This window comes from Silurus aristotelis, assembly GCF_946808225.1.
Source record: "Silurus aristotelis genome assembly, chromosome: 7".
In the NCBI taxonomy this organism is placed as follows: domain Eukaryota; kingdom Metazoa; phylum Chordata; class Actinopteri; order Siluriformes; family Siluridae; genus Silurus; species Silurus aristotelis.
The window spans coordinates 1,372,254-1,388,809 of record NC_139580.1 but is presented as its reverse complement, the minus strand read 5'-3'; the positions used below and the strand labels follow the sequence as shown (position 1 = coordinate 1,388,809).

The 16,556-nt window shown below is 42.7% G+C and overlaps 1 protein-coding gene and 1 pseudogene across 3 annotated transcripts in view; both read left to right on the top strand.

Annotated features, from left to right (window-relative positions):
- LOC310728878 (4-galactosyl-N-acetylglucosaminide 3-alpha-L-fucosyltransferase 9 pseudogene) lies at positions 1–2,782 on the top strand (annotated as a pseudogene). Its single transcript, XR_014538378.1, has 2 exons — positions 1–154; positions 1,518–2,782. The product of XR_014538378.1 is annotated as a 4-galactosyl-N-acetylglucosaminide 3-alpha-L-fucosyltransferase 9 pseudogene (transcript).
- Positions 2,783–9,706: 6,924 nt separating this feature from the next.
- The window catches only part of osbpl10a (oxysterol binding protein-like 10a), a 12,205-nt gene continuing 5,355 nt past the window's right edge, over positions 9,707–16,556 (top strand). For both annotated transcript variants that reach the window (XR_014534251.1, XM_083545763.1), the window contains exons 1-2: positions 9,707–10,132; positions 14,661–14,836. Coding sequence is in view for 1 of the 2 variants with exons in the window: in XM_083545763.1 (XP_083401889.1) it covers positions 9,915–10,132; positions 14,661–14,836 (394 nt within the window). In the remaining variant the exon portion in view is untranslated. The remainder of the gene's footprint in view (positions 10,133–14,660; positions 14,837–16,556) is intronic.

Below are 16,556 nucleotides of genomic sequence, written 5' to 3'. Positions count from 1 at the left end.
CTAAATACACACACACACACACACACACACACACACACACACACACACACACACACACACACACACACACACACACACACACACACACACACACACATTGTGTTCAAGCTCTGACTATCAGTGAAGGAGAGGAACGTCGGTTTATAATCTGGAGGTAAATTATTCTATATATTTTTATTTATAGAGTAAACAGTGAAATAAAAACAGAATAAATAAAATAAATAATGAATGAATATAAATGATGAATCACGATAGAGAGATCTAATGAAGCGACGGCGTGTCACTGAACATTGTTCTTGGGATAAAAGATTATATTGTGAGCAGAAGGTTGGAACAGTTGAGTTTATTATAGTGAACAGAAACGTTGTGTAGTTTATATTATATTATATATACACATATAAATAAGGTGAGAGTGAGTATGTAATGAGATGATTGACAGCAGGTCAGGGAGATGATTGACAGCAGGTCAGGGAGATGATTGACAGCAGGTCAGGGAGATGATTGACAGCAGGTCAGTGAGATGATTGACAGCAGGTCAGGGAGATGATTGACAGCAGGTCAGTGAGATGATTGACAGCAGGTCAGGGAGATGATTGACAGCAGGTCAGGGAGATGATTGACAGCAGGTCAGGGAGATGATTGGGGTATAAATAGTGCATGTTGGAGAAGCAGAGTCTCTCAGAGGTAAAGATGGGCGGAGCTTCACCAATCTGTGAAACTTTGTGCCTATAAATGTAATAATAATAATAATTATTATTAATTATTTTTATTTTAATTATAATACTATGACTACTACTAATAACCCTATGTAATAATATTATAATCTATTATTATTGTTGTGGGAGTTCATATGTGGTGAATCCGATGAGAGAATTGTTTTATTTGAACAATTATTATTATTATTTTTTAGTATTATTTAATTATGATTATTTAAACAATTATATTTTGGATTGATTTAATGCCCGCTTGGCACACTCATGGCCTCAAACCCTCTAAAATATAAGGTTTTGTTTTGTTTCTTTTGTTTTTGTTTACTACAGAACTCCAGATGTTTTCTTTCATAGTTTGGATTCTTCACTATTGAGTTACAATGTTGGAAATAATACAAATAAAAAAACTTTCAATTAGAAGGTGTGCGTTAACTACTGACTGCTACTAGAGAGAGAGAGAGAGAGAGAGAGAGAGAGAGAGAGAGAGAGAGAGAGAGAGAGAGAGAGAGAGAGAGAGAGAAAGACAGAGATAGATAGATAGATAGATAGATAGATAGATAGATAGATAGATAGATAGATAGATAGATAGATAGATAGATAGATAGTTTTACAGATAAATAAATAGATAAATCAATAGGAAGTGAATACGTTGATGTGATATAAATGTGTATAAATTGAAGTGGATTTCTGCAGCGTTTTTCACAGTGGACCTGGTCTATGGTTGGAGTTGGACATAAATGTATCTGGATGTGAGATTAATAATAATAATGATGTAATTCATGTTATTTGCCTATATTTTATCCTCAGAATTAAATCATGAGGTCCGAACATTCAGCAGGACGCAGACTGATCCTTCTGGTCCTCATCACGCTGCTGTGCTGTGAAGGATTCATCTACATCCTGTACATGCCGTCTATGAGCTCGCTGCTGTGTAACAACGAGGCGCCAAACCAGGAGCAGAAAAAAGAGCAGGAGACGGATGAAGATCAAGGAACGGTGGTTTTGATCTGGAGATGGCCGTTCGGACATCAGATGAGGGCAAGTTCCTGCAGCAAGATGTTCAACATCACCGGCTGTCGCTTGACAGATGACCGGAGTGAGTATGAAGCAGCTGACGGAGTCATGTTTCATCACAGGGACATCCTTAACAACGTCACCGAACTTCTCCGGATAAAAAGGCCGCCGCTCCAGATGTGGGTCTGGATGAACATGGAGTCTCCGGGGAATTCTCCAAGACAAGCTCGTCTGGACGGGATGTTCAACATGACCTCAAGTTACCGCAGAGACTCAGATGTCTGGGTTCCTTACGGGAGAATCGTCCAAGTGTCCGAGCAAGACAGAAGCTTCCAGATACCAAAGAAGGACAAGTTAGTTTGCTGGATCGTCAACAACTGGAACATGCGCTTCAGAAGAGTGCGGTATTTTTATGAATTGAGGAAACATGTCTCGGTGCACACGTACGGCGGCGCCTTCAAGAAACGACTGACTCTGGAGGAGTACTACAGAATCCTCCCCAGCTGCAAGTTCTACTTGTCCTTCGAGAACTCTGTGTACAAGGACTACTTCACCGAGAAGCTGTTTAACCCCATGAAGGTCGGGACGGTTCCTGTGGTTCTTGGCTCGAACCGGCAAAACTACGAGGAATTCATTCCGGCACATTCCTTCATCCACACCGACGACTTCAAATCCCCTCAGGAACTGGCAGAACATCTGAAATTTCTGGACCAGAACCAAGAAGCGTATGAGCAATACTTCACCTGGAGGCAACACTTCACCACTAAAAGTTTATATTTTGGGTTAGAACACGCCTGTCGAATCTGTGATCATATCCAAAGACACAAAGGATACAGAGTGGTGAACAATCTCAGCACATGGTACTGGACTTAGAGACGCCGAGCCTCAAAACACCAGGGAACTGGGATTTATGGACATTTGTATCCTTAATCCCATTTCCACAAACTCCATAATGACCTTCAAACATGAGCCACGAAACTTCCAACACAATTGTTAGAATTTTTTTTTAATTCCTTTAAAAATAGAAAAAAAGAAATTAAAAAAGTATTGTTTATGAACATTTTTTATATACATTCAGACCCCGACCTACGACCCCTCGACATTTCAGAGATATAAAGAAAAAAAAAAAAAAAAAAAAAAAAAAAAATATATATAAATTTTTATTTACTTTATTTGTACCATGTAATAAAAGTAAATGTGTTCACACTGTTTATGTCTGCGTCAGAAGGAATCATAAAGAAGTCACTCTTCTCGAATTACAACCGGTTTTTCAGTCCGTATTTACGTCACTGGTGGTCTACCTGTATCTCTAGATATTACTTTGTGATGGTCTCGTTATTATTTTTTATTTCACTTCATTTTTTACGCTCGGATAAAAGCAAGCAATAATTATACATTTTTCAAATGTATTTTAAATAAATCGTTTACAGAATAAATCAAGAAAAAATCTTTAAAAAGTTCACACATTCTTTATTTCACTTCCTTCAAAAAATTAACAAAAAATGTACATGTGGAAAAGTCCAGAAAGGGTTTTACCTTTTCCCCTCCTGAACTGTTTTACTAAATCTAATCAAACACCTATTTTTATTTATTTATTTATTTGAACTTTTTTTGAACTTATATTAGACATCTAATGTCAGATGTTGTGATAATTATCTTACCAAAATAACATCCTTTAATACTCATTATTACATATTAATCAACATATCTAAAAGTTAGAACAAAGGTCAGTGTGTGTGTGTGTGTGTGTGTGTGTGTGTGTGTGTGTGTGTGTGTGTGTGTGTGTGTGTGTGTGTGTGTGTAATAAACAAAGCACAGATGAAGATGAATGGCTCCAGGCTAAAGATTGTTATTTTCATTTTGTTAAGATAATTATCACAACATCTGACATTAGATGTCTAATTTAAGTTTCGAAAAAAGTTTAAATAAATAAATAAATAAATAAATAAACAAACAAACATAGGTGTTTGATTAGATTTAGTAAAACAGTTCAGGAGGGGAAAAGGTAAAACCCTTTCTGGACTTTTCCACATGTACATTTTTTGTTAATTTTTTGAAGGAAGTGAAATAAAAAAAATTCAAATAAATAAATAAATAAATAAAAATACAAAAAAAGGTGTTTGATTCGATTTAGTGAAATACTTCAGGAGGGGAAAAGGAAAAACCCTTTTCTGGACTAAATTAAATTTGTTTACATTTTTATTTTCTCTTCGTAAACTTTTGTCTTTTTCGTTTAGTTTTTGAAGGATTATTAAAAGTAAAATAAAGAATGATGTGGGAAGTTTAACGGAATAAAAATGAACTTTTTTAGGATTTTTCTTGATTTATTCTCTAAATTATTTATTTGTGTTCTTTCAAATACATAAAAAAATTATAATTATTGCTTGTTTTTATCTGAGCTTAAAAAATAATATAATAAATAACTAATAAACACAGATGTATGACTTCTTATTACTATTATTATTACTTATATACAGATGTATTAAAGTGTAAGTGCAGCCTGAGTGTGTTTGATGCACAGAATGAAATCTACTACAGAGAGAAGGAGAGGTACAGGGAGATCATGGTCATCTCAAGGTCAAGTTTAGTTGAGTCAAGTCTAGACGGATTGTGTGTGAGTTTGTGGGGAGGACTGTATTAAAGAGGTCGACCTGTTGGGCCGGTGGGCATATTGCAGGAGGTCGATTGTGTCTGCTATACTGTTCTGGATATGGACCAGCACCACTCTCTCAGAGAACTTCATAATGATGGAGTGAGTGCTACTGGCCTGTAGTTATTCAGGTGGGTGGGCTCTTCTTCAGAAGGGGGACGAATGGGAATGGTGCACTGGCTGAGGAAAAGCCTCCAGAGTGGCTGCATCTTTAAACACATTCCAGTCTGTTCGAGCAAAACAGTCCTGCATGGTGATCTCAGTCTCTGGAGTCCAGAGTTTGACTTGTTTGTTGACCGGATTTGTTTGTTCTAGTCTTTGCCTATTGGCTGGATACAGGAACAGAGAAATGTGGTCTGAATGTCCGAAGTGGGGGCAGGGGGCAGGGGGCAGGTGCACCATATATATTGCTGTAAACATGATCTAATGTGTTTTGATCACGGCTGGAACATGCCCACATGCTGATAATATTTAGGAAATACAGTCCTTAAGTTACACTGGTTAAAGTCGCCTGCGGTGATTAAAAGAGTGTGGGGATGAGCCGTCTTAACCACGCTAATAGTGTCGTGGAGTTTGCGTAGCACTACCTTGGAGTTAGTGGGCGGGGGAATGTAAACAGCTGAAAATATTAAGAACACAGCAGTAAATCCTCTCTGTAGATAGTAGGGACGGCATTTTAGCAGTAAAAACTCCACATCTGGTGACCAGTGCTTATAAACAGTCTGTAAGTCTCTGCACCACGAGTTATTAATTCACACAGACACCTCTCCCTTTAACCTTAGCGGAGTCTGCGGTCCGTCTCCTCAGTGTACGGAGTGAGTCTCTAGCTAAACAGTGGACTTTTTTAAAGGCCAAGTCTCAGTGAAATTCGGTGAGAGAGAGGAGTTGTGGTATTGTATGAGGAAGTCAGGTGTGTCAGAGAAGTATGTGAGGGTGGTGCAGGACATGTATGAGGACAGTGTGACAGCAGTGAAATGTGCAGTAGGAACGACAGACTGGTTCAGGGTGAAGGTTGAACTGCATCAAGGATCGGTTCTGAGCTCTTTCCTGTTTGCAGTGGTGATGGACAGGTTGACGGACGAGGTCAGACAGGAGTCTCCCTGGACTATGATGTTTGCAGATGATATTGTGATTTGTGGTGAGAGTAGAGAGCAGGTTGAGAAGAGCCTGGAGAGGTGGAGGTACACGCTGGAGAGAAGGGGAATGAAAGTCAGTAGGAGTAAGACAGAATACATGTGTGTGAATGAGAGGGAGGGCAGTGGAGGGGTGCAGTTGCAGGGAGAAGAGCTGGAAAAGGTGGAGGAGTTCAGGTACCTGGGGTCAACAATGTAAAGTAATGGAGAGTGTGTTAGAGAAGTGAAGAAAAGAGTGCAGGCAGGGTGGAGTGGGTGGAGAAGAGTGATAGCAGGAGTGATTTGTGATAGAAGAGTATCTGTGAGAGTGAAAGGGAAAGTTTATAGGACTGTGGTGAGACCTGAGATGTTGTATGGATTAGAGACAGTGGCATTGAGTAAAAGACAGGAGGTGGAGCTGGAGGTAGCAGAGCTGAAGATGTTGAGATGTTCGTTGGGAGTGACGACGATGGACAGGATGGAAAAAAACACACTTAATTTTAAAAACGCAGGAACCCCTGATGTGAGGAGGTGAATATCAGTGCTCCTGCTGGAGATGATGTATGTGAAGGTGTGTGTGTGTGTGTGTGCGTGTGTGCGTGTGTGGGTTTCTGCGTGTGTTTCTGCTGGAGATGATGTATGTGGAGGTGTGTGTGTGTGTGTGTGTGTGTGTGTGTGTGTGTGTGTGTGTGTGTCTGTGTGTGTATTTCTGCGTGTGTTTCTGCTGGAGATAATATATGTGAAGGTGTGTGTGTATGTGTGTGTGTGTGTTTCTGCGTGTGTTTCTGCTGGAGATGATGTATGTGGAGGTGTGTGTGTGTGTGTGTGTGTGTGTGTGTGTGTGTGTTTCTGCTGGAGATGATGTATGTGAAGGTGTGTGTGTGTGTGTGTGTGTGTGTGTGTGTGTGTGTGTGTTTCTGCTGGAGATGATGTATGTGGAGGTGTGTGTGTGTGTGTGTGTGTGTGTGTGTGTGTGTGTGTTTCTGCTGGAGATGATGTATGTGGAGGTGTGTGTGTGTGTGTGTGTGTTTCTGCTGGAGATGATGTATGTGGAGGTGTGTGTGTGTGTGTGTGTGTGTGTGTGTGTGTTTCTGCTGGAGATGATGTATGTGGAGGTGTGTGTGTGTGTGTGTGTGTGTGTGTGTGTTTCTGCTGGAGATGATGTATGTGGAGGTGTGTGTGTGTGTGTGTGTGTGTGTGTGTGTTTCTGCTGGAGATAATATATGTGAAGGTGTGTGTGTGTGTATGTGTGTGTGTGTGTTTCTGCGTGTGTTTCTGCTGGAGATGATGTATGTGGAGGTGTGTGTGTGTGTGTGTGTGTGTGTGTGTGTGTTTCTGCTGGAGATGATGTATGTGAAGGTGTGTGTGTGTGTGTGTGTGTGTTTCTGCTGGAGATGATGTATGTGAAGGTGTGTGTGTGTGTGTGTGTGTGTGTGTGTGTGTGTGTGTGTTTCTGCTGGAGATGATGTATGTGGAGGTGTGTGTGTGTGTGTGTGTGTGTGTGTGTGTGTGTGTGTGTGTGTTTCTGCTGGAGATGATGTATGTGGAGGTGTGTGTGTGTGTGTGTGTGTGTGTGTGTGTTTCTGCTGGAGATGATGTATGTGGAGGTGTGTGTGTGTGTGTGTGTGTGTGTGTGTTTCTGCTGGAGATGATGTATGTGGAGGTGTGTGTGTGTGTGTGTGTGTGTGTGTGTGTGTGTGTGTGTTTCTGCTGGAGATGATGTATGTGGAGGTGTGTGTGTGTGTGTGTGTGTGTGTGTTTCTGCTGGAGATGATGTATGTGGAGGTGTGTGTGTGTGTGTGTGTGTGTGTGTGTGTGTGTGTGTGTGTTTCTGCTGGAGATGATGTATGTGAAGGTGTGTGTGTGTGTGTGTGTGTGTGTGTGTGTGTTTCTGCTGGAGATGATGTATGTGAAGGTGTGTGTGTGTGTGTGTGTGTGTGTGTGTGTGTGTATGTGTGTGTGTTTCTGCTGGAGATGATGTATGTGGAGGTGTGTGTGTGTGTGTGTGTGTGTGTGTGTGTGTGTTTCTGCTGGAGATGATGTATGTGGAGGTGTGTGTGTGTGTGTGTGTGTGTTTCTGCTGGAGATGATGTATGTGGAGGTGTGTGTGTGTGTGTGTGTGTGTGTGTGTGTGTGTGTGTGTGTTTCTGCTGGAGATGATGTATGTGGAGGTGTGTGTGTGTGTGTGTGTGTGTGTGTGTGTGTGTGTTTCTGCTGGAGATGATGTATGTGGAGGTGTGTGTGTGTGTGTGTGTGTGTGTGTGTGTGTGTGTTTCTGCTGGAGATGATGTATGTGGAGGTGTGTGTGTGTGTGTGTGTGTGTGTGTGTGTGTGTGTGTGTGTGTGTGTGTTTCTGCTGGAGATGATGTATGTGAAGGTGTGTGTGTGTGTGTGTGTTTCTGCTGGAGATGATGTATGTGAAGGTGTGTGTGTGTGTGTGTGTGTGTGTGTGTGTGTGTGTGTGTGTGTGTGTGTTTCTGCTGGAGATGATGTATGTGGAGGTGTGTGTGTGTGTGTGTGTGTGTGTGTGTGTGTGTGTGTTTCTGCTGGAGATGATGTATGTGGAGGTGTGTGTGTGTGTGTGTGTGTGTGTGTTTCTGCTGGAGATAATATATGTGAAGGTGTGTGTGTATATGTGTGTGTGTGTGTTTCTGCGTGTGTTTCTGCTGGAGATGATGTATGTGGAGGTGTGTGTGTGTGTGTGTGTGTGTGTGTGTGTGTGTGTTTCTGCTGGAGATGATGTATGTGAAGGTGTGTGTGTGTGTGTGTGTGTTTCTGCTGGAGATGATGTATGTGAAGGTGTGTGTGTGTGTGTGTGTGTGTGTGTGTGTGTGTGTGTGTGTGTGTGTGTGTGTGTGTGTGTTTCTGCTGGAGATGATGTATGTGGAGGTGTGTGTGTGTGTGTGTGTGTGTGTGTGTGTGTGTTTCTGCTGGAGATGATGTATGTGGAGGTGTGTGTGTGTGTTTCTGCTGGAGATGATGTATGTGGAGGTGTTGGTGTGTGTGTGTGTGTGTGTGTGTGTGTGTGTGTTTCTGCTGGAGATGATGTATGTGGAGGTGTGTGTGTGTGTGTGTGTGTGTGTGTGTGTGTGTGTTTCTGCTGGAGATGATGTATGTGGAGGTGTGTGTGTGTGTGTGTGTGTGTTTCTGCTGGAGATGATGTATGTGAAGGTGTGTGTGTGTGTGTGTGTGTGTGTTTCTGCTGGAGATGATGTATGTGAAGGTGTGTGTGTGTGTGTGTGTGTGTGTGTGTGTGTGTGTGTTTCTGCTGGAGATGATGTATGTGGAGGTGTGTGTGTGTGTGTGTGTGTGTGTGTGTGTGTTTCTGCTGGAGATGATGTATGTGGAGGTGTGTGTGTGTGTGTGTTTCTGCTGGAGATGATGTATGTGGAGGTGTGTGTGTGTGTGTGTGTGTGTGTGTGTGTGTGTGTGTTTCTGCTGGAGATGATGTATGTGGAGGTGTGTGTGTGTGTGTGTGTGTGTGTGTTTCTGCTGGAGATGATGTATGTGGAGGTGTGTGTGTGTGTGTGTGTGTTTCTGCTGGAGATGATGTATGTGGAGGTGTGTGTGTGTGTGTGTGTGTGTGTGTGTTTCTGCTGGAGATGATGTATGTGGAGGTGCAGTTGTGGCTCCAGTGAAAGGAGACGTGTTGAATTATGATCATTGTGTGTGTTGGTTTAGTGATGATATTCATTGTGAGTGTATGAGCTCCTGTGTGTGATGCAGCTCTGATCTACTGCACTTCTCTATCATACTGATGATCTCTGAAAACGTGGCGTCATAAGGATGGGATTAAGAGGTGGATTGATTCGGGCAGAACATCACTGAAGACCTGACACTGGATCTCACTACAAGCTGAATGATCAATAATCCCTAAAATCTAGTGGAAAGCCTTCAGTGAAGAATGGAGTTTGATCTGACAGTGGAGAGGAGATACATCTGGGATGAGATGTTCGGTGGTGTGATGTTCAGCGCAGGCGCACAGAGATTTACGAACACACACTGACTGACATTGCACGTGGACATGAATGTATAAGGAGTTGGAGAAAGCTTGTGTGTGTGTGTGTGTGTGTGTGTGTGTGTGTGTGTATATATGTTGCTTTTCGACACGTGATACATGTCCGGTTTGTGCAATAAATCCAAAAAGCACACTGCGCGTTCCCATGCACCGGAGCGCGCGCTGGTGGGCGGGTCTGCTCTGCAGCTACGACTACACACACGCGCGCGCTCACACACACACACACACACGCACGCGCGCACGCAGAGGGTGTAAAGGACCGACTGCGCGAGACTTCGCCATGCGCACAGGAGCAGGAGAATGTTAGATTCCAGAGTCTTACAGCAGCAGAGGGTTTAGGAGAACCAGGAAACAAGTCTGGTCCGCTCTTCCGCTTACAGCACACACACACACACACAAACACACACACTATGGAGAAAGCGTCTCACACTAACGGAGCGCGCGCCTCAGCGGTCACAGGAAACTCAAGCCCGAACCAGAATCACAGCCGCGCGGACCGGACACGGAGGACCACCGGAAGAGAAGGAGGAGAAAGAAGAAGAGGAGAAGGAGGAGGGATCGGAAGGAGACCTCAGATGGAAGGAGTACTGAGCAAATACACCAACCTGCTCCAGGGCTGGCAGAACAGGTAAGGGGTTAACCCGAGTGTGTGTGTGTGTGTGTGTGTGTGTGTGTGTGTGTGTGTGTGTGTGTGTGTGTGTGTGTGTGTGTGTGAGAGAGAGAGAGAGAGAGAGAGAGAGAGAGAGAGAGAGAGAGAGAGAAAATACGGAGAAACTGAACGAAGAAGAGTCCCATCGTGACAGACAGACAGACAGACAGACAGACAGACAGACAGACAGAGATAAATAGAAGTACAAAGTGACATACAGAGAGACAGACTGCAGTATACAGACAGACATAGAGATGGATAGAAAGACAGACAGACAGACAGACAGACACTGATATATACAGACAGACAGAAGGATCTAGAGATGGATAGACAGACAGACAGACAGACAGACACTGATATATACAGACAGACAGAAGGTTATAGAGATGGATAGACAGACAGACACTGATACATACAGACAGACAGAAGGATATAGAGATTGATAGAAAGACAGACAGACATACAGACAGAGAGACAGACAGACACTGATATATACAGACAGACAGAAGGATATAGAGATGGATAGAAAGACAGACAGACAGACAGACACTGATATATACATACAGACAGAAGGATATAGAGATGGACAGACAGACAGACATTGATATATAAAGGCTGACAGATGTATATAGAGACAGAAAGATAGGTAAAGAGACAAAAAGGGCTATAGAGACAGACAGACAGACACTGATATATACAGACAGATATACAGACAGACACTGATATATACAGATAGACAGACACTGATATATATAGACAGACAGACAGACAGACACTGATATATACAGACAGATATACAGACAGACAGACACTGATATATATACAGACAGATATACAGACAGACAGACAGACAGACAGACAGACAGACACTGATATATACAGACAAATATACAGACAGATATACAGACAGACACTGATATATAGAGACAGATATACAGATATACAGACAGACAGACAGACACTGATATATACAGACAGATATACAGACAGACAGACAGACAGACAGACAGACAGACACTGATATATACAGACAGATATACAGACAGACACTGATATATACAGACAGATATACAGACAGACACTGATATATACAGACAGATATACAGACAGACACTGATATATACAGACAGATATACAGACAGACACTGATATATACAGACAGATATACAGACAGACACTGATATATACAGACAGATATACAGACAGACACTGATATATACAGACAGATATACAGACAGACACTGATATATACAGACAGATATACAGACAGACACTGATATATACAGACAGATATACAGACAGACACTGATATATACAGACAGATATACAGACAGACACTGATATATACAGACAGATATACAGACAGACACTGATATATACAGACAGATATACAGACAGACAGACAGACACTAATATATACAGACAGACAGACAGACAGACAGACAGACAGACAGACAGACAGACACTGATATATACAGACATACAGACAGATATACAGACAGACACTGATATATACAGACAGACAGACAGACAGACACACACTGATATATACAGACAGACAGACAGACAGACAGACACTGATATATACAGACAGACAGACAGACAGACACTGATATATACAGACAGACAGACAGACAGACACTGATATATACAGACAGACAGACAGACAGACACTGATATATACAGACAGATATACAGACAGACACTAATATATACAGACAGATATACAGACAGACACTGATATATACAGACAGATATACAGACAGACACTGATATATACAGACAGATATACAGACAGACACTGATATATACAGACAGATATACAGACAGACACTGATATATACAGACAGATATACAGACAGACACTGATATATACAGACAGATATACAAACAGATATACAGACAGACAGACACTGATATATACAGACAGATATACAGACAGACACTGATATATACAAACAGATATACAAACAGATATACAGACAGACAGACACTGATATATACAGACAGATATACAGACAGACACTGATATATACAGACAGATATACAGACAGACACTGATATATACAGACAGATATACAAACAGATATACAGACAGACAGACACTGATATATACAGACAGATATACAGACAGACACTGATATATACAGACAGATATACAGACAGACACTGATATATACAGACATATACAAACAGATATACAGACAGACAGACACTGATATATACAGACAGATATACAGACAGACACTGATATATACAGACAGATATACAGACAGACACTGATATATACAGACAGATATACAAACAGATATACAGACAGACAGACACTGATATATACAGACAGATATACAGACAGACACTGATATATACAGACAGATATACAGACAGACAGACACTGATATATACAGACAGATATACAAACAGATATACAGACAGACAGACACTGATATATACAGACAGATATACAGACAGACACTGATATATACAGACAGATATACAGACAGACACTGATATATACAGACAGATATAGAAACAGATATACAGACAGACAGACACTGATATATACAGACAGATATACAGACAGACACTGATATATACAGACAGATATACAGACAGACACTGATATATACAGACAGATATACAGACAGATATACAGACAGACAGACACTGATATATACAGACAGATATACAGACAGACACTGATATATACAGACAGATATACAAACAGATATACAGACAGACAGACACTGATATATACAGACAGATATACAGACAGACACTGATATATACAGACAGATATACAGACAGACACTGATATATACAGACAGATATACAGACAGATATACAGACAGACAGACACTGATATATACAGACAGATATACAGACAGACACTGATATATACAGACAGATATACAGACAGACAGACACTGATATATACAGACAGATATATATACAGACAGATATACAGACAGACAGACAGACACTGATATATACAGACAAATATACAGACAGACACTGATATATACAGACAGATATACAGACAGACACTGATATATACAGACAGATATACAGACAGATATACAGACAGACAGACACTGATATATACAGACAGATATACAGACAGACACTGATATATACAGACAGATATACAGACAGACACTGATATATACAGACAGATATACAGACAGACAGACACTGATATATACAGACAGATATACAGACAGACACTGATATATACAGACAGATATACAGACAGACACTGATATATACAGACAGATATACAGACAGATATACAGACAGACAGACACTGATATATACAGACAGATATACAGACAGACAGATATACACTGATATATACAGACAGACATACAGACAGACACTGATATATACAGACAGACAGACAGACAGATGGATACAAAGACACAGGTTTGGGTGTACAGTGTGTGTGTGTGTGTGTGTGTGTGTGTGTGTGTGTGTGTGTGTGTGTGTGTGTGTGTGTGTGTGTGTGTGTGTGTGTGTGTGTGTATTGTGTCGTGTTCTGTAGCAGTTTGATGGACAGCAGATTTGGTGAAGCTCCTCCTCAGCTCTAAACACACTGAGCTCTGTGCTGACTCGCTGCTTCAGTCATGAAGATAAACTGATCTTAGCAGGAAGCACTCACACACACACACACACACACACACACACACACACACACACACACACACACACACACACACACACACCCCGTCTCTCCTCTTTATCACTGGGGTTCTATGATGCATCTCTGTTCATGTAAAATGTAGAAGGACACACAGAGGTCATAGGGTTCAGGGAACAGCAGTAGGAGATGTTGGTACAGCGTGAGATGAGCGCTCTGACAGGAGCTTTAGGAGGAGGAGATGTTGGTACAGCGTAAGATGAGCGTTCTGAGAGCTCTGACAGGAGCTTTGGGAGGAGGAGATGTTGGTACAGAGTGAGATAAGCGCTCTGACAGGATTTTCAGCAGATCCTCAGCAGGTCACATGACATGCCTCAGGGTTATCCTGTGCTGAATTTTCACTGTAGGTGTGTGTGAGAGAGAGAGAGAGAAAGAGAAAAAAGGCACACCCACAGGATATGACATAATGAGGCATGAGTGTAAATTAGTAAATGTGCACTTTGCTCTGTGTTTCCTGTTGTGTTATACACCGTGTGTGGTGTGTGTGTTACCTAATTTTAAGACATGATTTCTTGACCAATCAGAAAAAGCGTTGATTTCATAACCAATCAGAAAGGGTTTGTTTTAGAAAGGGTTGTCTCCTTAGCACATCAGACATGTTTTCATACAGTATGCTCATTTTCAGACACACACACACACACACACACACACACACACACACACACACACACACACACACACCAGTCATAGTGTAGCTGTGAAATGGGATTGGAGTCTGATTGGAGTCTGTGGTATTGTTGTGTCACATGTCTATTGCTGTATCACATGATCACTGTGGCCCTGCCCTCTTTCTGTCTCTCTCTGTAGGTACTTTGTTCTGGATGAAGAACTTCACCAGCTGCAGTACTTTGTGAATGAACAGGGGCGGAGTCAGAAACCCAGAGGGAGCCTCTCTCTGATTGGTGCAGTGGTTACCACAAGCGATGAAGCACCTCACATGTTTGTGGTCAACTCAACCAATGGGGAGCTCTTCAAACTCAGAGGTTTGCATATCATTATATCAGTGAAAACCAATCAGAGTGAGGGGGCGTGTCGATCAGAAAGGGGCGTGTCAATCAGAATGAGGGGCATGCCAATCAATTAAAGAGAGGGGTGTGGGTCAATCAATGAGAAATGGGGGTTTTCAATCAATCAGAGAGGGGGGGGCATGTCAAAATCAGAAAGGGGGGGGGCATGTCAAATAATCAGAGAGCGGGGGGGCATGTCAAAATCGGGGGGGGGGGGGGGGGGCATGTCAAAATGAGAGAGAGGGGGCATGTCAAAATCAGAGAGAGGGGGCATGTCAAACAATCAGAGAGAGGGGGGCATGTCAAAATCAGAGAGAGGGGGCATGTCAAACAATCAGAGAGAGGGGGGCATGTCAAAATCAGAGAGAGGGGGCGTGTCAAAATCAGAGAGAGGGGGGATTTCAAAATCAGAGAGAGGGGGCGAGTCAAAATCTGGGGGGGGGGGGGGGGCATGTCAAAATCAGAGAGAGGGGCGTGTCAAAATCAGAGAGAGGGGGCATGTCAATCAATCAGAGAGAGGGGGCATGTCAAAATCAGAGAGAGGGGGCGAGTCAAAATCAGAGAGAGGGGGCATGTCAATCAATCAGAGAGAGGGGGCATGTCAAAATCAGAGAGAGGGGGCGAATCAAAATCAGAGAGAGGGGGCATGTCAATCAATCAGAGAGAGGGGGGCATGTCAAAATCAGAGAGAGGGGGCGAATCAAAATCAGAGAGAGGGGGCATGTCAATCAATCAGAGAGAGGGGGCATGTCAAAATCAGAGAGAGGGGGCGAATCAAAATCAGAGAGAGGGGGCATGTCAATCAATCAGAGAGAGGGGGGCATGTCAAAATCAGAGAGAGGGGGGCATATCAAAATCTGGGGGGGGGGCATGTCAAAATCAGAGAGAGGGGGCATGTCAAAATCAGAGAGAGGGGGCATGTCAATCAATCAGAGAGAGGGGGGCATGTCAAAATCTGGGGGGGGGGGGGAATCAAAATCAGAGAGAGGGGGCGAGTCAAAATCAGAGAGAGGGGGCATGTCAATCAATCAGAGAGAGGGGGCATGTCAATCAATCAGAGAGAGGGGGCATGTCAAAATCAGAGAGAGGGGGCATGTCAAAATCAGAGAGAGGGGGCATGTCAATCAATCAGAGAGAGGGGGCGAGTCAAAATCAGAGAGAGGGGGCGAGTCAAAATCAGAGAGAGGGGGCATGTCAATCAATCAGAGAGAGGGGGCATGTCAATCAATCAGAGAGAGGGGGCATGTCAATCAATCAGAGAGAGGGGGGCATGTCAAAATCAGAGAGAGGGGGCATGTCAAACAATCAGAGAGAGGGGGGCATGTCAAAATCAGAGAGAGGGGGCATGTCAAACAATCAGAGAGAGGGGGGCATGTCAAAATCAGAGAGAGGGGGCGTGTCAAAATCAGAGAGAGGGGGGATTTCAAAATCAGAGAGAGGGGGCGAGTCAAAATCTGGGGGGGGGGGCATGTCAAAATCAGAGAGAGGGGCGTGTCAAAATCAGAGAGAGGGGGCATGTCAATCAATCAGAGAGAGGGGGCATGTCAAAATCAGAGAGAGGGGGCGAGTCAAAATCAGAGAGAGGGGGCATGTCAATCAATCAGAGAGAGGGGGCGAATCAAAATCAGAGAGAGGGGGCATGTCAATCAATCAGAGAGAGGGGGGCATGTCAAAATCAGAGAGAGGGGGCGAATCA